A 26,326-nucleotide genomic window follows, 5' to 3' on the forward strand; every position below is an offset into this window, starting at 1 on the left:
GTTAATTAAAAGTATGTAAAATAAGGTTTCTTGAAAAAGAATATTATTATATATTATTGCAAATTAACGGAAAATGATTTTCCTTTTTTTCTCTTTTTTTGTGTATACAGTTGTATCAGAATTTTTATAGTTATTCTTTTTTTTGGTCTCTTATCGTCACTTTCCACGTTGTCGTACGTCGAGTCCGAGTCCTTCTCGTAATGGAATTCTCACGGTGTATTGAAAGGAATAAAAGGAAGTGACTGAAGGACGCTTTACCGTGCGGATTTTCTCTTTATCTCTTTCTATATATGTATATGTCTTAAAGTAGAAAAAGGAAAAAAGAAATAAGAGATAGAGAAAAAGAGAGGAAAAGAGAGAAGTATGCTAATTTAAAATATCCTGTCACGTCGGGACACCGTGCGTGGAACAAGCGTTTTGTGCTATCAAACTTAATTCTTTTTCTCCTTGGTTAGCCATACGTGAACTAAAGTGATTTGACGTTTTTGAAAATGTTTAAACCAATTGATTATTCGCTTGGACAACTCGTATTAATGAAAATATTAGAAGAAATAATATATTTTATTGGTATAATAAATTAATCAAAATATTTTCATAAATGCAAACACACATACACACGCGCACAATTAGATTTTACGATGAATTAAAGTTGATTACTTTTTGTTTGAGATAAAATAATTAATGCTAATATAAAAAAAAACTAGGCTTCGTGTTATAATTAGAAATGAAATGCCTACCATAATTTGATATAATTTAATCGCATAAATTCAAGCTCACGTACGCGTAACGGTTTTAATAAAGAAGTGCTTCGCAGACGTAAAATAGCGTGGAAATCCTTGAAGTTCTCTTACCTTTTCTGTTTGCGGTCCCCAGGGCTTCACCACAAGCAACTCTTCCTCTGCATTTGGCGCCATGTCCGACTCGCTGAAACAGAAACAGAAACACGGTCGGTCTCAGTTGAGGAACTTTCGTTAAACTCATTTGCATTTCTTTGAAATCTCATTAACATTTTTGCCAGGCTAAATAAGATACGAAGAAATAAATTCAAGTTTTTCTTTTTCCCTTTTCCTTTTGATTTAATTCAAGTGTTAACAAATTAATAAGTAACTTATTAAGATTTGTTTATCCTGTCAAATGTTAATAGGATTAATAGCTATCGATCTCCCGTTATCTTAAGTAGAATTATTTCTTTCTTTTTTTGTTGAGCTTATATCGATAGATCGCGCATTAGTAAAAAAAAATTAATAGAAAAATCTGATTCGAATAGAAAATACTTCTGTAAAAGATATAACGTAAGAAAAGAAAAAATAATAAAATAGCGAGCAGGTCGAAGGAGAATCTATCGATCGATCTATTGATAGATCGATAGCCGAGATATTTAATCGAACTTCTTGCTCCGTTCGTAACAGTTGTTTTATTCTTTGCACGATTACGTTTGTCTGTTCGTGTGCAATTCCACGCTTAACGGTTGATTTAAAGACGAGGTACTTGGCGAGACGTGGCGGATGAATCGATTTCGCGTGGACTCCCTCGACTCTTTGCAGAAAGAATCGATGATGAATGTTACGTTTGAAGTTCCTCTTATTCTCATTCGAACGGATGGAAGGCGACCAGAGACCGCCTTCGGAGTTTCCATCGTGGAATTTTCAAACGGTACCTTTGCCTAGTCCGTTCCAACCATAAGCGCGAGTCTTATACGATTGTAAGTAGTCAGAAGGATTGCGACTACTTTAATTACGCTTGACTTACGAAGATACTTCCTATAAGTGAGTTCTGCGAATCTCTCGTTATTAGAAAATTTTCTTGCCAACTTGATGCTTACTTGACAGGATACTCTTTCTTCTTCTTCTTCTCGAGAGAGACTCGTTAATCGAGATATACGAAATAGATAAGATTATAAAAACGGAAATAATCATGTAACAATTTAATCTAACTATTACAATTATTCTTCGAATGAATTTTGACGAAAGTTTTTACGTTATCAAAGATTGAAATATTTTGATAAATGTTCGAGGTTTACACGGATTAGTTGTGAATCTAAGAAATCTACAGTAATAATAAAACCCAAAAAAACTATAATAACCTTCTGAAAGATTTTCATAAATTGCTCAACGATTGAGGTGAAAGAAGCAATTCATATATAGTTCTTTTTTTGTATAATTTGTATGCGCTCAACAAATTACTTATTTGATGCATCAATAATTGAAAAAGTTGTTACCTCTCGGAAGAGGTACTCGGATTTACACGAAGCGATTGAATGGTTATAATAAGAGAAAGAAGCATAATCGAATCGTTGTCCGACATCTCCGTTTCACTGTCAAGGTCAAGCTACGGCCGGTTACGCTTCTTTTGCAAAGAAACTATGAAAACTTATTCCGTAAGCATTTATGCTTTGCTTACATGCGAAACGAGAACGTTGAACGACTTGAGCCTGAAGGAACGAACGAAGTTAAATTTTATCAAATATTAACGTTTTACGGTCCAGTGCGGTCTGTAATGCGATAATTCTGCTATGCAAGACGTTCTGCTACGAGGACATGGGACTACGGGCGCTTAGTTTTGTAGGTTAGCTATGTCGATAATGGAAGTCACGATCGGTATACGATCGTGTTCGTATGAAGGAATAAAAAGAGAGAGAAAGAGAGAAAGAGAGAGGGAGAGAAAAAGAGTAGGCTACAGCTTCTCTCAATATTATCGAGATCGATCAGAAATCTGTTGGCCATGTTCGGCGAGTTCCCGACCTCGAGATCAGTCGATTACTTCGAATCGTATCGATTCGTGTAAGAACATTTCCTATTCTTATTTCTTATCAAGGAAAGAAGCGATCATCTGAAAGTTCAAATCTCATTGGAAGGTCCGTGATCGTGCGGTAAATTGGCTAATCGAAAGGGCGAATCGACATCTGACGTATCTTCTCTTCTATATCCTTAGAATATTACCAACCGGTTTCAGGCCATCTAATTTATCGTACTAGTGTATTGACAGTACGGTAAATCTTTAATTATGTGAATACCGGTTATGAAAATACTGTCGGATCGATATGGCAATTATTTGAAAATAGATCTTGTTGTATGTAGTATCTAACTTCGACAAATGAAAAATTCTAATGCTCGTTTTAAGTTTTTTTTTACGATTTTAAATTAACGTTCGTTAACATTACTTTATCATATTTTCTATGTATTTATTCGAATTCTTACATCAGTCAATACACGCAATTGCAATGAATTCTATCATTAATTACTATGTCTACTTCGTATAGATGTTATTAAGATAAACAAACAGATAGTTATCTATATTTTGTGCATGTTTACGACGTATTAATCATTTTCTTTTTTTGTAAAAACAATTAACGTCTCGTCAATTATTTTGGTTACGTCTTCTTCGAACATCAATTAATTTTAACTTTAATTGTTAGTACGGTAACGTTATTTCTGTATCAGGATTCGAAGTATGACGTAAGAATTTCTTCATTGCAACGCTTGTAGGAGTAACTTGAAAGGATATCTGTAAAAAAATCGATCGTGATAAATTAGTCTCATAAAATTCTTAACAGCGTTTGAAATCTCGCTTGTCACCGATCGTAGATCAAGAACGCGAGGGTTATCGTTCGTATCTTGCATGTTATAATTTATACGTACGAGTACCACGAAATTGCATAATCGCAAAGTGTAATTTATACGACTTGATTTTTCAATTTTCTCTTTTTCTCTTCCCCTTTTAATTTTTCAACTTAATTTTTTCGTCCCATGAACATTACAGATAAATCAATAACAAAGTCAATATTGACGTTAATTAATAAGATAATTCACGAATAATCCAAATAAGATAATAATAATATTACGCGAAACGCATAGGATGTGTAAAATTTGAACGTAATGATTTCCCTACGACAAGTATAACCCATTTATACTGTTTCTTGCTGTAATAACTTTACATGTAATGACAGCTAGAACGAATTATGTTTATTACTCAAGTAAGAACGGGGAACTCATTAAAACAAGAGCACTAATAAGCAAAGATATAATATACACTGTTCAAAGATCACAATAAATCGAATAACATTTCTCCTGTCTGTTTCAAAAATAAAATCAAATTTCCGAAGGGACGATGGTTAACAAATATCGAGCTGTACAATTGGACGTAGCTAATGTTGCATGAAAACTCGTTATGGTCCCTCACGATGTTTCCTTCGAAATACAAGGGACCCTTTATTCATCCGAGCGGAGTCCGATTGGTGATCGAATCTGATGGAATCGAATCGAATCGAACCTACCGACCAACCGATCGATCGATCGATCGATAGATCAATCGATTGATCAATCGACCTCGTTTCGATCTACTTTAACCTCCCGGAAACGTTTCAGACCCCTCGGAAGCACGTCGAGCATGGCTCGGATGTACCGGATGAAGTAGCAGCCAAGCGAGATCTTACATAGTACATCTCTATGTATGTATCTATGTAAGATACAATATATATATATATAAATATATATGTATGTGTGTAGTACTAGCAATGGGAGTCGACTAGTCGAGGACAGCCAAGGCATTGACCCGCACAAGATAGCTTGAGCTAGCAAACTCGAACCATCCGACTACGCAAGTCCACGCACTACTGCCCGCTACTTAACGGAAGAACGAGGAGAACGCCTTGTGTTAATTCCGCTCCAAGAATGGATAACGCGAATACGTTTCCCATCACTCTTCAGCTTTATACTTCTTTTAACTATCCCTTTGTGTTCAAAAACTAAATAGCGTCATGATTTCCACGTCAGCGCGTTCCGAATCAAACCTTGCGTAGAATCGAAAAGATTTCGTGATTTTTGTTTTAATCGCGTTTGGTTAGAATAAAAACGAGAACACTAGTATAACTTTTAAAATAAGTAATATTTTTCAAGGAAATTTGTGTTTGGGGAATGTAGTAAATTATTTTATCGCGTTATAAATATATACTGTTTAATAAGATGCAATATTATGGTAGTTATTTATTTTGAAGATAAATATATACAATTTTCAATTACATATTTTTACGTTACCCAATATGTAGCAGAAAACATGAATTACGCATGTATAAGTCATCCGACGCGAATGTGTTCATGTTAACTATTCTTCCTGTTCGAAACTAAACAGCATCAAGATCTTGACGCGTCATGTCTCTTAAAAGAAAAGTGATAGTGATTAGATTATCTCCTTTATTATCTTTTTCATTTGATATTTAAAAAATTTGTAGAATTGTTTAAAGATGATGTAGGTTTATAAAAGAGATGTTCATATACATGTTATAGATGTAGGTTAATGAGTTGTTCATATAACAAAGATCGATGCAATATTTGTTGAGATTTTTAAAGGTTTCAGGTCACCTATATTATTAAATTTTATTAAATCTATGCTCTACTTTTCTTTTTTATCGTACAAATGAACATTTCCAAGGACTTTCAAGGATAGCCTACTATTCCGTATTTATATTACGTAAGACTCGCAGAGTTGCGTGGTTAAAAACGGTGAAGATTACTTATTCAATTCCGAAGGTCAATTAGCAAGAGAGAAAGTCTAACGGTCTTATATAGTGAATAAGAGGAAGGAGCAGAAGAGACGGTCAAGTTCGTGTCGGCAGGTGTTTGTTGCGGCTAACGTAGATTTTCATAAGATGGCAGCGTGAGAGCACGTGCACGAAGAACCAGCGCATATAATGCAAATGATCGTGACTAGATGATAGTCCTCTTTTAGCTTTTATGGTATGTATGTAAAACAATTTAAAAGGTTAACGTTCCTCTTCCACGTTCCCGATGAATTGACGTATCGTTAATTTTATCTTAACGGAGTAATCACATTGTCGACGGGTCTTTCACAATTTCTTTTTATTTATTTTATTTTATTTTTCTTCCCTCAATTTCATGCACCGGATCTTTATTCAGAATAAATTCATCGATGTTAAATTCAAGTTGAAATAAAATGATAAATAGTCGTTAACTCGTATGACGACATCGCGGGTTGTTCAATTAACGTAACGTAACGTTGCAAAATGACGAGAAGGAAAAGGAAACAGTTAAATGAATCTTTTCATACCTCGATTTTCTTCGTTTCACGATGGAGTACATACGTACATCCGTTAACTTGCGTTCGTCCGAGGAAGATTAATGAAGATCATTCGAGTCGACAAATCGAAGCGAATGCACTATGTTTCTTTTTTTTTTTTTTGCTTTTTTTGTCCAATCCGTTGAAAAGTCGAAGGAAGGCGATGATATGCGAAAATACGATGTCGGACGTACCGACAAAACGTGCTCCCACGCTCATTGCCATATAGTCACTTTGTAAAGGTAAAATAAGACCTTGGCTTATGAAACAGTACGTTCAAGTCGGAGCAACGCTTGACTTTCCGTGACGAATCTGTACGTCCTCAGCACCAAGCGATGGCTTTAAGACGCTTTGATTCCGAACAAAATTTAACTTTAACACGTTCTTATTTATTTTCTTGGTATATAAATAATAATAATTTGAAAAATTCGTCATCGATCATTCACGTTCGATTTGCGGAACGTTATAGATTTTTTATTCGATACTTATCTAAACCGGATTCTTACCACTCTAAAGCAGTTATAGTAAAACGTTAGGACAGAACAAAAAAACCATCTTGATTCTATCGACAACCAAAATAATATCCCTTGACTCGTTCCTTAACCTTTAAGAAATAAGCCGCGCGAGATTTACCGAGAGAGTAGAGTTCGCCGAGGTTACGCGTTTTAAGGATCGAAGAGCATCGATAATCGTTCACGTGGACGGCGAATGCTTTGAGCATTTGGACGTATTGCTTGTAACGTGTATCGGCATCCAACGAAGGGAGCAAAGGAAGCGAGAGATTGGCTGGCAAGGCGCCACGACTTCGATGCGGTTACCTATCCCCCTTTCGGTCTCTCGGAAAAATATCGTCGATCGAGAGCCCAGATCGGCGATCTCAACGGCCATTAGCGGAATACACGAGAGTCCGCAGTGATTTTTCTACCTTGCCACGACGATGGTCTTCGCGGTGGAATGCTAACCGGCGCCCGGAAGTACGCACTCGATCTTCCCATTCCTGATCTTTTACGGATCTTAGAAAAAGTCGACTTCTCTTTCTCTATATTTTTCTCATCCCTTACTTTTCTCTACGATCTTTAAAAGATCATTTTTAATAATCTTATCTTTTAATAATGTTTTATCTATCCGAATAAGTAAGTGCCAGTGGGTACCTAGTATAGTATAATAGGATGAATATTTTCTTCGTCATTCTTTTTTTTTTCATTTCCTATCCACACTTATACGAAAAAAAAGAGTTATAATTTGTTTTCCATGTGTTAGTATCGGTATATATATATTAAATGTAATTTTGTTGAAAGTGAAAAAGGATGACTCGTAAGAAGAAGACATGTATCAGCGTGTACCCTTTTAAAAAGCCAAATTATTGGGCGAGGCTCGAAGATACACAAGTGGAACGAGAGATGCATGAAAGTTCTCACGGTGTTCGAGAAGAGATTTTGTTAAAGCGAGCAAAAGGTATGGGAAGCGTGACATCACGCTTCGCACGGAGTTGCGTGAAGGCGCGACGAGTCTAATCGACGAGACGCGCCCATCAAAGGGTGATTCAGAATGCATCTAGGATTACGATGGGATTGTGGATAGAGTACACACACGCGTTTAGATATATCTTTGTGTGGATATCGATTATAGGTGTTCGATCTTGTTGTCGGTGGATCGCTACTGGTAAAACCTTGAAGAGAAGACGGATGGTAAAACGAGAAAAAGAAATATAAAAGCTAGAGAAAAAAATTTCTAAGAAATAGGACGATAGGAAAAGTAACCATCGCGAGTACGGTGTGTTTCAAGCGTGTAATAAATGTGAGATCGAATCTGGTTGCTCTCATTTTATCACCTTCGCCGCTTCGCTCGAGCGAACTAGCTATCCAGATTATTTGAATATCATTTTCCGCAAATGTCTGCCTCGACAACTGAAGATGATGCCCGTAAACACATGCTTGACTGTCGTAAATATCTGGAACAGAACTTATCCTGAGGGTATTACGATGAACTCAATATCCATCTGACCCGAAATAAGATATACTGATATAAAATAAGCAAAAACGTTGATGTATATTAGATTAGACTAATGATCAGGTACATTAACGATTAAATTTTCACGATTTTCATAAGAAATTTATAGAAAGTTGATAGATAAGGTATAAGAAATAGTTGCTTCCAATCGTAACATCCGATACGATATTTTCATTGAATATATAATTAACGTGCTACAAAAACGAAAATTAAATGAGTAGCTTGATAACGACAACCATCCTAAAATAAAAAGCACAAAGAAGAGGATGAGCTTTTTAAATGGTGAAAAATAAAATTAAGATCTTTTTTTGAAACTTTCTATGGAAAGCGCGAAATCGGTTGTGGTATAATCTCTCTTTCTTTATGTTAAATAAAACAAGTAAGAGAATAGAAGGAAATACGAGCAGAGGATATCTTGACACTTTCCAACTTGAAACCGCAAATATGACGGTAGTTGAACTTGACGATCTGTGCACATCTTATGCTAACGACGAGTACCATTAATACTTTTCTTGTTTTCTTCGCTCGGTATATTTCTCGTAGGGAGCGTTCCCTCGCATAAAATATAAAGTACACGTCGTTAATGGTCGGTACCGAAGGGTAAGCTTGTGTTAGTCGCCGTGCAACTTTACCATAATTTTCGTCTATCTAGTTTTATGCCAACAAATAATGCTTCTTACGAGAACGTAGAAATACTTTTGATAAGGGAAAGCCAACGTAGTCGGTAATCGTTGCCAGCTATTATGCCAATCTCTGTGGGAGTAAACGGTGTGCTAAATAATACGTATGTCTCTCGACAATGAGACAATGCTCGAGTATCTTCCTCCTCGCCTAAGTTAAGACGGTACTTTACGTTGACCTGTGACGAGCTTACATAAGATAAAACCAAATAAAATTCTCTCCTATTTGATCATACAATTCTAATTCAAATAAAATACCGACAGACAATAAGACATTATTCAATGAGTATCTACTATTATTTTATATACATCGTATCATTTTTCAATATATTTCTAACTCTCTTTCGAATATACATCTCTAATCAAATTCTACATTAACGATAGACAAAAATTTCCAAAAACGTTTTTCCGCAACTCTACTTCTCTAGTCGTTCCTCATCGATCGTGGAAATGATTTTCGCGGACTTTCCAGGAACCAAACCGTCGGACGTCGTAGTAGGACGGTAATCTTTTTTAGAAAAGAAAACGAAGCCGTGCGTTGATGGTAGCCATCGTAGACCGCAGGAAATTGAAGTCATTAATGCTGGAGCTGGAGACGAGTAACGCCCATTGGTCGAGGATACTCTTCTTTTCCTTCTCTTCTTGCTCTTGCTTTTGCTCTTTGCGTATGCTCGATGGATGGTTGCTTGCATTCTACGTTAGCTCGGGGCCCGAAATGCTTTTCGCTAGAATTTATACCGGAAGATGTTATCATTTTTTCCGAGCTTTATATTTTTTCTTCATTTTTCAAATCCTTTTCTTAATCCTCCTTTATATTTTTCTCCATTTTCTTCCTTTTATCTCATCCTCTGTTTCTTCCTTGTATTCTTTAATGCTTGCTCGAGGATGTGTACCATGAAACGATAATCGTCATTAACTCATTAGAATAGGTAAAATTGGTACTCTCTGAAACACCCGACCAATCTGTCCGCCCGTGCGTACGCCGAGCGCACGCCGCTTTTTTCATGAAGGTTTCTCTAACGGAAGACGTCATTTTCGTTAAGCGGACACTTCGTGCCCTGAGGCGATAGGCAACCGTTTTACTCTCCTAACGGAGTGTATGTACACGAACTTAGTCGCGGTATAACATTCGCGCTTCGGTTCGTTAATCTTCGACTAAATTAAGCAGAACGATCGACGTTGCTTAGCCTTTCGGCCGTTACGCCTTTACCGTCAACCTACATCGTTTTAAACTAAATGAGGAATTACCAACCATTTCAGATAATTTCTTCTAATTTTATTACCGACCGTAAAGTAACCAACACTAGTTTTAAAATATATTATATTATATTATACATAATATCAAGATCACGGAGAAATAGAAGTTTCTTCAACGTCGCTGATACACATTCCAATCGATTGAATTGATCTGTTAAATTTATTTAACTACGATGTACGCACATGTATTAATCAATTGACACAGATTTGTAAATGTTCGTTTTATATCTATATTTCATACACATTCTAGATTAGTATGTCAAAGATGTTAAATAAATATCCGTTTAACAACGTAGATAAATAGATGAGGAAGTAACTAAAATATATACGTAGGAGGTATTTAACTATGAAAAACGCATTAAACTGTATGTCATCATATATAATACATATATATTGAACACATTTACATCACACTTTTATAGTGCATAAACTTTCTAACAACAAGTGAATCTGCGGGTAAGATGATTTCTAATACGTTACCACGAAAGCGAGACGCCTTCGGGTACAACTCCCATCTTCTATTTTTTTTTCTGCTTCATAAAACACCCCTTTTTCATAAGTTTGTTTTTTTCTTTTCCTTTTCGTGAAAGATCGAACCGCTAATGCGATGCATCGGTTTCTAATTTTCTCCTAAAACGATAAGTATCGTCTTTCTCTCATTTCGTCTTTTTCGATTCGAAAGAAAAGAAGATTGTCGAAAGCGGGTCATCGAGAGATAGGAATTTTTATTATTGTATGTATCAAAAGGAAAAGATTATTATTATTATTACTATTTAAACAATACAGAATGCGTAGGTTTTATTGTTATAACGTTATCTATCCCACGCGATTACTCTCAAGTATTGAGTTGCACATATGTTATTATCAATGCATTAATATATTTTAAATAATAATATTCTCTTGTTGGTGTTAATTGCTATTATACTTCATGATTACAACGTACCGTTACGTTATTCCAAAGGAATAATACAATGATTATATTCTTGTTAGACGAACACTCTTGACTATTCCATATTTGATGAAATTAACGGACGTGACTTTGCAGGGGGAAGAAACAACTTGCGAATGAATTTCCTTGGAATTATTTATCATTTTTTTACGATGTAATTTTAATTGTCATAAGATGAGAATCAGTTATGCCCTACTTTTGGATCGTACCGTGTAATAAACTTTTATCAAAGATATAAATGAATCTGAACAAATATGAAGTAATATCATCTAAATTATTGTTCGAATATGAGCTTAAAAGATTATTGTATTTAGAAAATAACAGAATTATATCTCCAGTTATAAATCGAATGAATCAGGCGAGACGATTGACCGTGTTCTAAGACGAAACGTTCGTGTTAGTATTTTTTCAAGTAAATAAACGTGATTCGAACTTGAAGATGAAATTGATTAAATTGATTGATGTATCTAACTCCTAAATGCTATATCATTAAAATGAATATTATTATAAATTATGGGGAAACAATAATTTAATTAATGTTTCCTGCAAATGAATTAAAGATTGAGAAATATGATTTTAATTTGCTAAATTAGATCATTCTATACAATGTCGAGATAATGATAAATATCAATGATAAAAAATGATTAACTTAATATATGACGATAGTTTCGTCAAATAGAACATCGAAATCGTAAAAATTATCTTGAGACGGATCTCGGTCCATTGTAAGAGATCGTGTATGCCGTTATGAATCTCTAGTTATAAAACGAGTCCTCCGGTAGACCCGAGCACCGCTCTCCGAGTGAAGCGCATAACTGTATCCTTTCACGGAGAGTACGCGTATGTCAGAAATAAGACGAGATAGTAGTAGGGCTGTAAGTAAAAAAAAAAAAACACACACACACACACCAGAAAGATAAACAACGAAGGAGTTGTAAGTAACCGAAATAAAAGATGATAATACCAAGCACACGCTTTTACTCTAAACAAAAATCAAGTTCACGTTATTTATAAAAAAGTGAAATTAACAGAACAATTTATATCTTTTCAAAAATTACGCACATAAATCAGAAAAATGAAAAGAACGTGCATTGTTTCCAGGCGCGATAGATGTGCATCTCGTATTATCAATGTGAAAAATAATTAATTGATTCATATATACAGTGAGTGTCCCTTAATATCGTTCACGTGGAATAATACGTAATAATAATAATTTGTTTAAAAATTATATATCTATTAATAATTTTCGAATATACAACTCAAAATCATGAAGTCACTAGTCAGGAACGTTAAAGGAACGTTAAAACAAATGTATATTTGTTTAAACAATCCAAAATATTAGTAAAGTACAATACTGTATTAGATATACCTTAAATGATTGTTAATTAATCGAAAAAAAAATATATATATGTATATTATAATTTAAAAATAAGTATTTACCTTTTTTGATGTACCTTCCTCTTCGAAATAAAACAATAGACTGAATCGTATGTCCTCTGTGAAAGTACTTTTATTAAATGTTGTTTATATGACTTTCCATAAAAGGAAATTCTATTTATTTCGAGTATTATGTATATTATACATATCCAACTTTCGAAAAGTCATATAAACAACATTGAATAAAAGAACTTTCACAGGGAACAACAAAGCCAGTCTAACGGTGGACTTCGAAGAGCATGGTGAGCAGAACATATACTCTGTGCTTTTAAACAACAATATACAGTTCCTTCGATTAATTAACAATCATTTGAAGTATATTGAATATTTTCAAGGTATATCAAATTCCCACTCATCCTTCTATAAACAAATGCATTTCGTAATAATTATCGATCGACGTATCTCATACATACAACACACATATACAACATTAACACTAGAACCTTCCATAATTTTGCGACTGTGAGTTCTCTATCTCACTTTTCTTTTCATATCGTTTAATAAAATGTTATCGTTACCGTCGCCTAAAAAGTTTCATTTCAATAAGCGTCAACATTTGTATTATTTTAAAATAATATTATGAATCGTAAAATAATCGCATAATATTTTGTTAAAATTTATTTTCGTTGCAGCGCATTCCTATCTTTATATCTTAAGAATGTTATCTTATTATTTAGCAAGAGAATCAACATGTGGGGATTCCACGATGAAAGCTTGCCGATAAGAAGAACAGTGCCTACGCGAGGATTTCCTTTTTTTTATTCTTTCTCTCTTTCTCTCCCTCTCTCTCTCTCTCTCTCTTTTTCTCTCTCGAGGGAAAGACACAATCGACTTTCGCATCGGTTGCGACAGTTCCGCGTTGATATTCGGTGTCGTACGACTCGCAGAGCCAGGATGATATCAGTAAGAACGATCTGCTCGTAGGATTGCTTGCGTAACGTATATCTTCTATAGATCGTAGTAGCAAAAGGTGAGAACCTTTTCCTTTTTATTGAGGTTGGAAGAGGAGGCCCTAACTGTAATAGGAAGAAATAAAAAGTATTCGAATTCGTTTCCGTAGATCATCGACGAGCCGAGACGAAACCAGTATCTATTTACTTCTTGGCTTTGTTCTTTCAACAAAATTATTCTTGAAAATTTGTAATCTATGGTAAATGCGGTAAGTCATCGTACCTTTGAATAGGTATACTATGAACGAGCCTTTAGAAAATTCATCCGCTTGGAATGCTGAGTCGCAGCGTGTAACGGCTATGGTATGCGCCAGTGGAAGTTCGATGCGCGTTCCTTTACTCATGGTGTGTGTGCGTATGCGCGCACATTTACAAACGCACACATGCTACCGCGGAAAATGATTTTTACGTTCTAGGAATTTTCGATCGCCCTTTCTTCTTATCTGCTTGCAGTGCTTATTGCTCGCGAATAGATTTCAATGCATTTAACGAAATGTTACATTAATGGAGAAATGGGGAAAAAACTCCAATTCACAAATGTGATTTTATTATTTTCTTAAATCAACGAAGTCAAGATTTACGATGACGACGAGAGAAATCTTTGGGGTTCAAGATCTAGAGAAAATAAAAAGAAATATTACGAATAGAAAAATGAACATAGGACACGTTAAATTATTTTCTTAAATCAATAAAGATAATATTATACGATGACGATGATAGAGTCATTGTAAGTCTTTGGTAAAGACCTTAGGTGATCTATAGAAAAAGAAAGGAATATATACTTCGTCCTCGACTTAAAGGTACGAGAAGGCTTTCGGCTCGAGGCTGCCGATCTTGAATGCGGGATGAGTCTGGCGGCATTGCAACACGTGTTTAACACCCACGTGATACGCTTACGGGCGTCGTCGCGGCGGCATCGACGACCAGGAGGTGGTCCCTTCATGATTTATCGATCCTATCGATCCTCGAGCACGATGTCGTGCCGCGATCCGGATTGCGAGACTCTCGAAACTCCGACCATTCGTGTTCAGAAAGATCGCTCGTTCTTCTTCCTACGTTATTCTCTATAGGCTGATTCATATTCGAATAGGAGAGATATGTAAATATTAAATCGTAGCTATGAAATTAGAATAAAAGAACTTGTTCCTCGTCGAGTCGTACATAAGGGAAAACGATAAAACTCTTTCCATCAATGGGAAATAAATTATTCGACGAAATAAAATCTTTTCCCTTTAGACTTAAGCTTCCCTTTTTGAACGTCGCTTTAAAGCCAATAGGAAGGTAGCTCACCACGGTGCAGTTTGCGCTAAAAATATAACGTCCGACGATAACTTTAAGTGCCGCGAGTAGTAAAAGCTCGAGAAGGGGACACCGTAATCCGTGAACGTTGCGCGACGAAACCGCAAGCATAAAATTGGCAATAAAGTTTACGGAGAGACATGACATACGCATGGATATATAGAAATATATATAGAGAGACATATGTACATATATAAATGCATATATATGTACGTGGTGGACAGGAAAATTTCTTTTTCTTAAAATATCGTATACCGTCGCTCGTTTTAAACCGCTTTCGGCACAACGAAAGAAAGAAATAACGGATGGTGGTCCGTAGGATATATCGAACTTTGGTAATCTTAAAATACAATCAATGGGCGTTACAAGAAGAGACGGAACGATGTTATTAGCCCCAGGGTATCGTGTGATCTCGATTTATGGTCGTTATGCAATTAGTCAAGTTCGAGAACTTTAATCATCATTGGTCGCATATAACTAACACGTATCCTTTTCAATTCTCGTTTTCCACTGAATTACCTTACAGACGAAACAGTCGTGAACTCTTTCAATGGTTTATCATTGAATCCTAGAAAGTAGCTCGGACTACTTACCCACTAATGTAATTAAGACTCCTTTCTCAAGAATACCAATTATTGAAACAAGACCGATAATTAAGTAATAAAAAGAAATTTATTTTCGATTGCAAAAAGAAGGTGTTAATTTAAAAGCTAGTCAAGTTAATTTCACCTATTACCAATTGATATCTAGAAACTCATTTATCGACAGATAAAAGATCGTAAATAAACAGGAATCAAAGGAATCGTTTAAGTCCGTAGTAACATAATCGGTTTAAACGATTTCTTTCTTTATTTCTTTCCTTTTTTAAGATCTTATTGGAGAGAAGTACTAACGAGCAGTCACGATCTTAGAGTAAAACAAAGGGTCAAACAAGGTTGCGTCTGGCAACCCTTTGAGGATGAATCGAGTTAAGGAGAAACGAATCGTTATCTCGTTCTGCTCACGATCGTTCGCGAGTCGATTTAATGGACCGTTCGCGGGCCGTTCACTCTGCTTACCGCAAAACGATCCTTGGATTCTATCCTTTCTGTGGCGAGAAATCGCGAGGACGTTTCCGCGATTGAAGGTGCACGATAAATACACACATTCCTACAAAAGCCGAGAATAAATATCTGTTCGAAGCGTGTTTGTGCGTGTTTGTGTGTGTGTATAGTAATGTCTGGTCGCCTCGCGGGAACCCAATTAAAGCGTTATTTATTGTTTCGCGCCCTTTATCGAACGTTACTCGAAAAATAGGATAGGTTCGAATCCGAAGCATGAAGATCGCAAAACAGAGATTGCTGTTTGCTTTTCTCTATTCCATCGTACATCTTCCCTTTCAAAGTTAACCCTTATTCGGGTTGAGCTTTTATCCATTTTATCATCTAAGCAGACATTTGATTCTACATGCTTGTATCATTTGCGATAATATTATAAAAATTCTCATCTAACGCGTATTCTTATTTATTACAGTCATTGCTTTTTAAGCGTAATCTTCACGTATGATGAAAAACTAAATAAAATTCTTTGACTCGTATCAATGAATGACATCGTACGATGTACATTCATCGATGGACGTTCCTTGAATTTCAAACTATCTAACTATTAGCTTTTATTTTCAACGAATGGTAGGTAAAGGGGCATTAACCGTGAACAACTCGGTGTACAATCGTGCGTTGATTTTTAACAAGAGAATTCATTTACAAATTCAAGCGTGATCGTAACGGTGAATGGAATCGAAAAGAAGTATCTTCGTTAAGAGTAGAGGAAAAGGATAGAAAGAGAAATGTAAAAGTACACCTTGGTAATTGGCCGTTCGTAATTAACAAGAATGATAATGACGATGGGCGATGATGATGATGATGATGATGATTATGATGATGATGATGATGATGATGATGATAATCATGACGACTACGGTAATATTATTCCGCATTATATTCGCTCGAGAAAGCATGATGCGCTAAAAGAACGAACGGTCTTCTTCTCTCACCGATTTCAAAGTCGATCGACTGGCACGAAGCTTTGCCCACGATTTTATCATCGCTCATCTCGCGTTAAACCAATTGAATTTATTTCTATTCTCACGAACACTTATTGTCAATCTATTTCTAGTTATTTACTTGGAATTTATTTTTCGCATATTCGAAAGTAGGCATCATACAAATAGATTTAAATATCGTCATATTTCACGTTTAATTATTAATAAATAATCATTTATTTTCATTTTTCCATACAATTGATTTACAAATGGATATTAACAAGCGAGAGTTTCGAAAAAGTAGAAAGAACTTTAATTTGTTCGGTTAGACATTTCTCGTGCTGACAATGTCAATGAAATAAATTCCAAGAAATTATTATTATTCGCATAGAAGACCGTAGGGCGGGTCCGGATGCAATTTGTCGACACATATGGGACGGATTACTTTCATATTTACTTTCCACGAAGAGAATCTCAACATAGCGTTGGTGAAATTTCGCCACTCTCACAGAACGAATGGAAATTGTCGCGTGTTCTATGTCCACTCGTAAGAAGAGAAAAGTTATTTGGTACATTAGTTAGACCTTTGTGTTGAGTATAAAAATACTCAGAGCATCTCTCGATTAGGAAGGTACCTACTATGCTAACGGTAAGTCGATCGTCGGATAAACGGTGTGCTCGTCCATCACGAACGACGACGATAATTGGACATTCGAGGAAATTGGTAATTACGAGAAAAAAAAAGTCAACGAGATGGCAGAATGCATCTGTCATGAAATTGATAGCAACGACTTTCGACTTTATTGCTTTGACATTAAATCCGTCCGATTGGACGTTCGAGAGTAAACTGGGATGAGTGGAATACAAATGTCGCGATAAAATCGTTCACGTCGACGTTATCGCTTGTAATTGTTGTATTCTAGCTTCTCTTTTTTCTTTTACCAATTGGAATTATTTTTAATCTCATTAGCCATGTATAACGAGATATTTACATCGGTAATAATAAGTAATGATACTGCGATCTAACCGACGGGTTATAGCATAATGGAATATAAATGATGAAATTACTTAAAGCGCTCACGTGTTATAGAGAATTCGATCGTTACATTTGTTACTACGATCATTTGTCGAGTTACGATATAAACGATTTCGATACGACCGATGACCTATCAAGGAAATTCATCATCTACCCATACCACCGTTCCATCGTTCGACTTATCGGAGACGTAATTAATGTTCCTTCATTAAGCGACCTATGGTAATTTGCATTTGGCCGATCTTTCGATTGCAATACTCCGTGTAACGCGTTAATGGATAGTAAGATTCTAATAAGCGATCGTATAATAAAGCTTTTTTAACATACTTCTCGAACTTTCGTAGTGTTACTTACACGATTTCCGGATTTCGTTATATTTATCTTCAAATTAATTGAAAGCGGTGCAATTAATAGAAAGTTTAGAAAAAAAAGCAAGATAAAACTAGCAGAAAAATTTCATACGAAATATAATAAAAGTGATAGAATTCATTAAAATTCAAATGTTTATGTTGAAATAACGCGCAAATCATACAGTAATTAATATTGATATATATTATTCTCATTATTTAAAATATAACGAATTTAACATCAAGAGTCTGACTTGAAGTTCGCAATTACAGACGTAATAAAAGTCATTAGAAACGATCAGAAGCGACCCCATAGAGAGTATAAGACTCCACCAATTAATTAAACGGCGCTATTAATAGAAGCTATCTTAGTCGTACACGTTGTTATAATACATTCGCGTGGTATAAAAATTATATTATAAGGTAAGAGATGGATGTTTTATAAAAGGGAACCAACCGGTCGGGCCACCGTTCTTGCAAACCTAATTTTTCTATATATAATCTAGAGTTATAATTATTCGTAATATTAACTGGCCAATTATTACTCGTTAATTAAGTGCGACACGGTGATTTGCATCCTTGCTTTATACGTGGTTCATTCGATTTTCATGAGAGATGGCAATGAAAAATAAATAGAAAGAGATAAAGAGAAATAGTGAGTTGTTATTCTGTTTTCTCTCTTGCATCGCATAGAAGCAATGTCTCGCATCTTAATTCTCCCTCCTTTATCGTGAGCAAGGACTCCCTTTTAATCGATCTTTCTGCTCGTTCTAGTAGAAAGAGTCGCGATACGGTGCGACTAACAGCGAAACGGTTTATTAGAATCAAAAGGTATTAAATTGTACGGAACATCGTGTAGAACGGAAATTGGTAGCGAGTATTACAAGCTATATCTAACGAGTCTCCTTTGAGAATCAGAAAGTAGTCTCGCGAGTTAAACGCGCGTCTTAGGAAATGGATTATACTACCTGATAAACTAGGAAACAGTTAGAACTAAGTGTAGAAAGGATTTAGCACGCTAAAGGATTATAACGTCCATTGTATCGAATACAGGATTCGATTTAATTGACCTTAGTTCGAAGCTCGTTGTACCTCGTTGAAGACTTCTATGTATGTATGTATGTATGTATACATGTTCTATGTAAGAGAAAACGATGTTTATTCTTTCCTGATTTGGAAAATTGAATGAGCATGATTTTCTTATTTGGATATCGTAGTTTTCTGTGAAACTTCATTTATTTTTCTTTTCTTTACTTTAATCTTTTTTTATTAAAGAACGATCCAATAATATTTTTGAAAAGTACATCGAACCGATCAAAGTCTAACTGGTTTTGTAACACTTACAACTTTAAAATTCTTCGAAAATACCGTTAAATATTTTCGTATATACCGTTATGAATAGAACTTTCGGTCATTACCTCTGAGACATCGAATATTTATACACATTTGATAACATCTTCGTTAACGGAGTCATGTTAAATGTATACTATATTACGATACATTTATATTCTACGAGTGATGTGATATATCTTTCGAAATAAGTTTCATAAGATGAAAATGGAAACAAAGCGGAAAAGAAATTGTTTTTATTAAAAATGTCTTGCATCCTCAGAACGACGAAGAAGGTAAGACAACGTTGACAAGGTTGGTATAAGGATCTCTTTTATTCTGTCAATTGATTTTTTGTCGCGTTATAAGATCTGTCGGATCAAAAACAATACTTCCTTCGGATATGAACGATGACGATAGTAATAATAATAATAATAATAATAATAATAATAATAAAATTAATGTTAATGATAATAATAATAACAATAAGAAGAATAATAACAGTAATAATGAAGAAGCCGATGATGTGCGAGAAATAGGCTACGTGACTTTGTGTTAAAGAGCTAAGGCATTTCTGTAATCGTCGGTAATTGGCGCGTAAGTAACGACCGAGGGCTTTTTTGTCGACTTTTACACGCGAGAAAACAAACGTGCGCGGTTCTTCCCGAGCGCATGCGTGCCCGCGATTAAACAACAAGCGTGTGCACTCTTTACAATTCATTGTGCGTCGAATGAAACGAAGGTTTGTCTCGTTAAAGTTTATTCTATCATTGAGAAAGAAAAAGAGATGGAATAAGAGAAAAATTCATTACTGGCTATCTCGAAAGAAAGAAAGAAAATCCATGAATGCCATTTCCATTAACGGAAACACGTCGAAAAAGTTTTAATCGCGTTGGTCCCTCGAGAAAATTCTGTCCAAGGTAAGGGACATTGCACTTGGCATTGTTACGTTTCTTTTTAAAACTTACGGAGATCGGAATGAAGAAAATGATCTCTTGGATTTTCATTCAAATAGAAAAATGATAATCTCTCTATAATACGTTTATTTTTCTATTTGCAAACAGTATTAATCGTAATAAATCTATCAAATATTAACAATAAGATTGTAATATACGTTTATGAAATCCATGAAATAACTGTCAGGAACTTGCGTTTATCGTAATCACCCACGTATCGCCAACGCAATTTCCCACACGTTCGAACGAATGTTGTATAAAGTAAGGAAAATTTTATGAAAATAATCTTTGAAAAAATTCATAACAAAGAAAAAAAGAAAAAGAAAAATATATATATATATATAGGATTTAGAATGTAAAATGAATCATCAACGTGACTCTTGTCCCATAACTTTACCTGGATATTTTTTGAACGATGACACCAAGGGGCCTAATTTCTCCGGAGACGGAGCATGTCTTCGTGGATGACATAAAAGAAGCCAAAGAGAATAAAACTTTCACGTGAAAAATCTGCCTCGTATTATCATGATTCCAAATTCGACCAATTGATCGATCATCGAACTTCACTCAAAGCAATAGTAGCACCAAAGGCTCCAATCAAAAACGTTCCCTTTCAATCGATCGACCGTTCTTCGAGACGGTCGGAGGTTTACTGACACCGGCGCTTCCACCTGCTTGTAACTCCAGCCAAGTTTACCCGAGTTTATCCCCCGATGCGTCACACGCGCGCGCAACCAAACTCCTGACTACGAGGGAAAAGACACACAAAACGAAAGAAGACTATACCTAGTTGATAATCAACCGTTTTCTTGTCTTTCCTATCCCCTCTGCTCTTTTATTCCCCCTCCTCTTCTCCCTCTTCACCATCCTTTCTATTTCTCTTTCTCTCTCTCTCTTTCTCTTGTTCTTATATTTAAGGTGCATATAAAACAGATGTATATAGGATACATCTGATAATACTTGGATGCTTGCTTGCTGGACCGGCCTTCTCGTGACGCAGCGGATGTTCACGGAGATCATTATCCTTGATAATCTACGTTCAGTCAAGAAGACAGCAATGTGTTCATTTTTTTTTTTTTAATCTATCTTGTATAATGTTTACGCCACCTTCTTCACTACCTACTTTTTTCTAATATTAGAAAATGAAAATGAATGGAAGTATACTTATGATAGATTCAAGATAGTTTTTTCTTTTATCACGTTTTATGTCTATGATTAAATGAGCGATTGTTCATTTTATAATATAAAAAGATAATATTTAGACAAGATCAACTTTTTTTTTTAGTGTTCTTAGGTATTGTCTATTATTAAACAGTTACCGTATTTAAAAGCAGTACTTTACTATCTAAATGTTTTAAAATTATCAACCGTATATAAAAAAATTCGTATGTTTTACGTAAAGATTCCTTAATGATTAAATTATTATTTTTCTTAAAAATATATTGTACAAACTTAAAATTTAACATTACACTTAAATATTTCAAACGGTGAATAAGTTAGCTACTCGAGTGAGCCACTATAGTGGCTCATCGACCTGGAAAAAATAATCGCAAAAGCCACTTTAGTGGCAGGCCGGCTAAGGCCTATATCGGTAATTGCAGTGCTCTACCTTTATCCTACCTACCGTCGGTAACGGTAATTTTTACTTCTCAAATAGCGGCCATCGGTAATTGCAGTTTTCTACTTTTACAACATCGACCGTCGGAAATAGTAGACTTAAAATTCTTTTTACTCTACGTCGGTAATATTTTGTATTTAGGTTCCTGACGGTCAATATTATTAAAGTACAAACTCTCATTAAAAAACGGTCGATGTTTTAAAAATAGGAATCTACTATTACCGACAGCATCTTACTGTTTTTTTTACGTCTCGATATATAGCACATCTACTTTATCAACGTTAAATACTAAGGAAAGGTTGAATTGAAGAAATCTTACCTGTCGAATGCGAGGCTGTCCTGTCGGTAAGCACAATCGTTGCAACCGCTGCATCTTGACGATAATTCTGTTTCTCGATCGATATCATCGCAATGGCTTGGAGTTTTTCGATGATCAGCGACCATAGACCAAGTTCGATGTATAAGGTATAGCAAATAGAGTGGTTTATTGCGTCGGCAAGGTTGCGATCTTGAATTCCCCATTATGTTCAATTTGTTTGATACCTTGTTTAATGACTCTTTTTATCTTTTCGCAAGGAAACATCCGATAATGGGTATTATGTATTCTTCGCTCATTAAATTATCACATTTGTAATCTCAATCCTAATTCAAATAGACAACCATATCATTCTGCTTACACGAAATATATTACGCTATGCAAAACTTTACGATTATTACGATAGCATGACTCGGTCACCGGAGGTCGTGAGATCTTGAGATTACAGAATGGTATGATTTCAATGGCTCTGGCCTTGAAACATGTTCCTTTGTCTTTATATCATGGCATACGTAACACTTTCCAATGCAATCATGTGGCAGTCATTCACACTTTTTTGATACTCATAACAAGAATCGTTAGATACACACACCTGTTACTTTATATTTGATTATCTTTCTTCTGGGATATTTAAGTTATATGTTCACACAGTTATGTATATCTTTGACATGAAACAACACAATTATACTAGCTTGCTTAAATTTTCGTAAGAAAAATAATAGCTCTGTCTGATGGTATTTGGTCACACGTTTTCCTCCTGTCCTCTACAAGCGAGATTATCGCTATTCTTGTATCACATTGTTCCTCTTCTGCAATAGTGTTTACACTTGCGTAATTACAGGTCGAGGCAACGACTCGAAACTAGCATTTACGGAACGGCGAGTGCTGCACTTCCTCGAGCAGCGAAAGGACTAAAAGTCGCGCTTTTATGAACCGAGTTTATTAAGATATTGCGCATAGGACGTCCATAAATTATTCTCACGATTCGTACGTGGGAACGTAGTACGTTCATGTAATTTCATAGTTTCATCGCGAGGTCCGTACGCGAACACACCCCGAAGCGATACGACTTTCTTGCTCATCGCTATTAACGAATGAAGAATTACGATACGATAAGAAGAGGGTCTTTCGTTGTTGTAATTTTCCAAGAAATTTCGTAGATAGATCGATTGTTAAATTTTTCTTCTATCCCAGATAGTTTCATAATCAATTTATCATATTAGTATCAAAATAAAAAAAAATGACTCATTGAATGCACGATTCCTCTATGGAATTTCTCTGCTTTCACGGTGAAGGCACTACCCACGTATTCCACTCTCTAATTCAAGCCCATCCTACGAGTTTACGAAGACATAAAGCATCATGCGATCCTTCTTTATCTTCTTTTCTTTCGTCCGCGAAGACGTGCAAAAATGGAGTCGGCGTTTCCTGCAATTTCATTTTACGTATCACGAAACACCATCATTTTCTTGTATAAAACGCACATTTTTTTTCCACAACTTATTCCGATCACGTCTTCAATAATATTCATTCCACGATTACGGTATTTTCGTTTCTAAGATCAGCCGCGTTGTTATCCCTTGTTCGATGTATGTACGACGTCCCGTCGTAGAAACCAGTAGCGACCTTTGTCGCGGACGAATTTACACGTCGTTAAATACACGTTGAAAAAAAAAGGTGACCGTTAATGTCGTTAGAAGTGAAAAACGTGTCTCCGTTCTCGTAGTTGTCGTTTTCGTCGTCTTCGTCGTCGTCTAACGAACGGATTCCCATACTTTGTGCAAGAAGTATGACGACGTTCGCTCCTTTCAAGCGGTCCTACATCCTGTCGCGCGCGCGTCAGACACAACGAAAGGTAATCTTCGTATAGTTATTTTTCTTCTTTTTACTATTTTTATTTCTTCTTACTCCTCTTTTCCTTTAAATCATGGATTCTCTAGCTAACTTTACGTAAGATTACTAGTATGCTATTGTTCAGTTTGAATAGCCTACGTCGAGTAGCACTGTGTAAAATAGCACGTATCGATATACATTGCTTATTTTGTTCTTGTTTTTTCTTTTTCTTCTTTTTCTTTTTCTTTTTCTTCTCCTTCTTCTTCTTTCACGTTACAACTATGAGAGAATGGAAAATGGAATACTTAAAATCGTTAAGGATACTCTTACATTACCAAGCGCGTGATCATTAATCTTTCTCAGCGATCAATCGGAAGTACGTTGAACGGAAATGAAAATAATGAGCTTAAAACTTGTCGGTAATCTCGATCGTTATTTCATGCGATAGAGTCACCTACTCGTAAATATCTATTTATTGATGTAATAAAGAAAGTTTCTACGAAGAACTCGAAGGTTTATTAGCGTATTTTCTTTTTTTTTTTTTTTATTATTTCAAAGATAATGCGCGAATCGAAGAAATGGATCGACTTTCTCGGTGGAATGACAAACGAAAAAGAGTTCGATAACCTTGACGTTAGGCAATCGACTAACGAAATTAAAAGAACGGTTAGCTGAGAAATTGCCTTGCATTACGTTGCAGAGGATAGTGCATCCTTTGCAAAACCACATCGAACGATGTAGCCGTGAAAAGAATAAATTGTTTTTTCCACAGGAAAGCCCACTGATCTACTGACACGCGAAAAACTCTCTAAACCGTTACGTATTACGCATCGGGAGCATTAGTAAAAGCCGTTTAAATTATTTTTTCTACTCAACTTATCGTGCTGGAAAAAAATAATCACGAAACGATACGGTAATACGAGGAAAATTTCTTGAACGCCCCGACAATAATGAAACGAACAAATTGCCGATTGTTAATTATATTTCATATCAATGTACGCAAGATACATTAATGGAACAATGTAAGCTAAATGCACAAAATGGAAATCGTGGTATCAAATACATTATAATTACCATCGACGATAATTATCGTTTTGATTTGACGAGAGACGCTTATGTTTACATAGGCTATGATTTTTTAGTCCATACTACGCTTTCTCACGATTAATAACCTTCACTGACAACTATGTAAACGTAAAAGAAAGCTTTGTAAAAGACTATTTAATACGATGTTACATCTCTATATGAACTTCGAAGTTGCAAGTTAATAATAAACTATTTGATTAGACACTAATCACTTTTTATACAATCTCCTTTTACGGCTTCTTAATAAATCTCGAGATATTCATAAATAAAGAAGAAGAAAAAAAATAAAGTCCAAGGTAATAATTAGAGGGAATCGTAAAACTTTATAAGGTAAGTTTAACGAGGCTCTCATTAATCCCGTCGATGAAGCGTCATACCGACCAGTGAATAAGCTTTCTTCCCACGTAAGACGAATGGCTAAGCAAATTCTCGAGGTAAACGAGAAGCCGATCCACTTCGCACGTTCGCACTCTCTCGAGAATAAACTCGATTATCTCGCTTGAAATTGTTAGTCGAGTAATCCAACAAGAATATTTGCTTATTATATTAACAAATAAAGAATGATATATCTAAGAAGAAATGTGACAATAACAGAAATATATATAAACACTAAAAGGTAATCTCGAAATAATATTGTTGTCACATGTCACGATTATCTCGCGCAATAAATGTCGAAAGGTAAACATCTTTAACATCTCTCTTTCTCTCTCTCTCTCTCTCTCTTTCTTTCTTTATCTTTCTTACTAACAATTTATCCTTTATCCTGTCTCGTAGGTAAGAAGGCACTTGGCTCGATCGAGGAGCCGGTATTTTCTCGCTTTTAAAGGACAGATCGTTGAGGATTCTTGAGAGATCTGACCTTTTGAGCCCGTTGAAAAGTCACGCGAAAGAGGAGTAGCTCTCTTCTCTCTCGAATAGGAGCCTCTCTTGAGGCATTCACCGTGCGAGTTTCGAGAGCCGACTGTCGAGCCGCAAATGCCCGAAGGTGCACGTGCACACACCGTTGCCCCTCGTCGTCGCCTTCTCTCTCTCTCTCTCTTTCTCTTTCTCTCTATCTCTGCTCTTTACTTCTCTCTTATTCGCCAAAGCCTTGGAGAACGCTGGATCTTCTTCTTCTCCTTCTTCTTCTTC

General features: G+C 35.5%; 1 protein-coding gene and 1 long non-coding RNA gene across 3 annotated transcripts in view; both read right to left on the reverse strand.

Moving 5' to 3' along the window:
• Window positions 1-21,076, reverse strand: part of LOC122524678 — a 38,019-nt gene extending 16,943 nt beyond the window's left edge. For both annotated transcript variants that reach the window (XM_043647055.1, XM_043647056.1), the window contains exons 1-2: window positions 20,740-21,076; window positions 852-924 (exon numbers count right to left, since the gene is read on the reverse strand). In XM_043647055.1, coding sequence (XP_043502990.1) covers window positions 852-924; window positions 20,740-20,813 — 147 coding nt within the window. In that variant the 5' untranslated portion in view covers window positions 20,814-21,076. The remainder of the gene's footprint in view (window positions 1-851; window positions 925-20,739) is intronic.
• A 3,101-nt stretch (window positions 21,077-24,177) lies between these two features.
• LOC122524851 lies at window positions 24,178-26,149 on the reverse strand. Its single transcript, XR_006305649.1, has 2 exons — window positions 25,944-26,149; window positions 24,178-24,388 (listed from the first exon to the last, which is right to left on the reverse strand). It is a non-coding gene; the product is annotated as an uncharacterized LOC122524851 (long non-coding RNA).
• Window positions 26,150-26,326: the final 177 nt, after the last annotated feature.

Source organism: Polistes fuscatus, unplaced genomic scaffold (assembly GCF_010416935.1).
Source record: "Polistes fuscatus isolate 324 unplaced genomic scaffold, CU_Pfus_HIC Scaffold8, whole genome shotgun sequence".
NCBI classification, from domain to species: domain Eukaryota; kingdom Metazoa; phylum Arthropoda; class Insecta; order Hymenoptera; family Vespidae; genus Polistes; species Polistes fuscatus.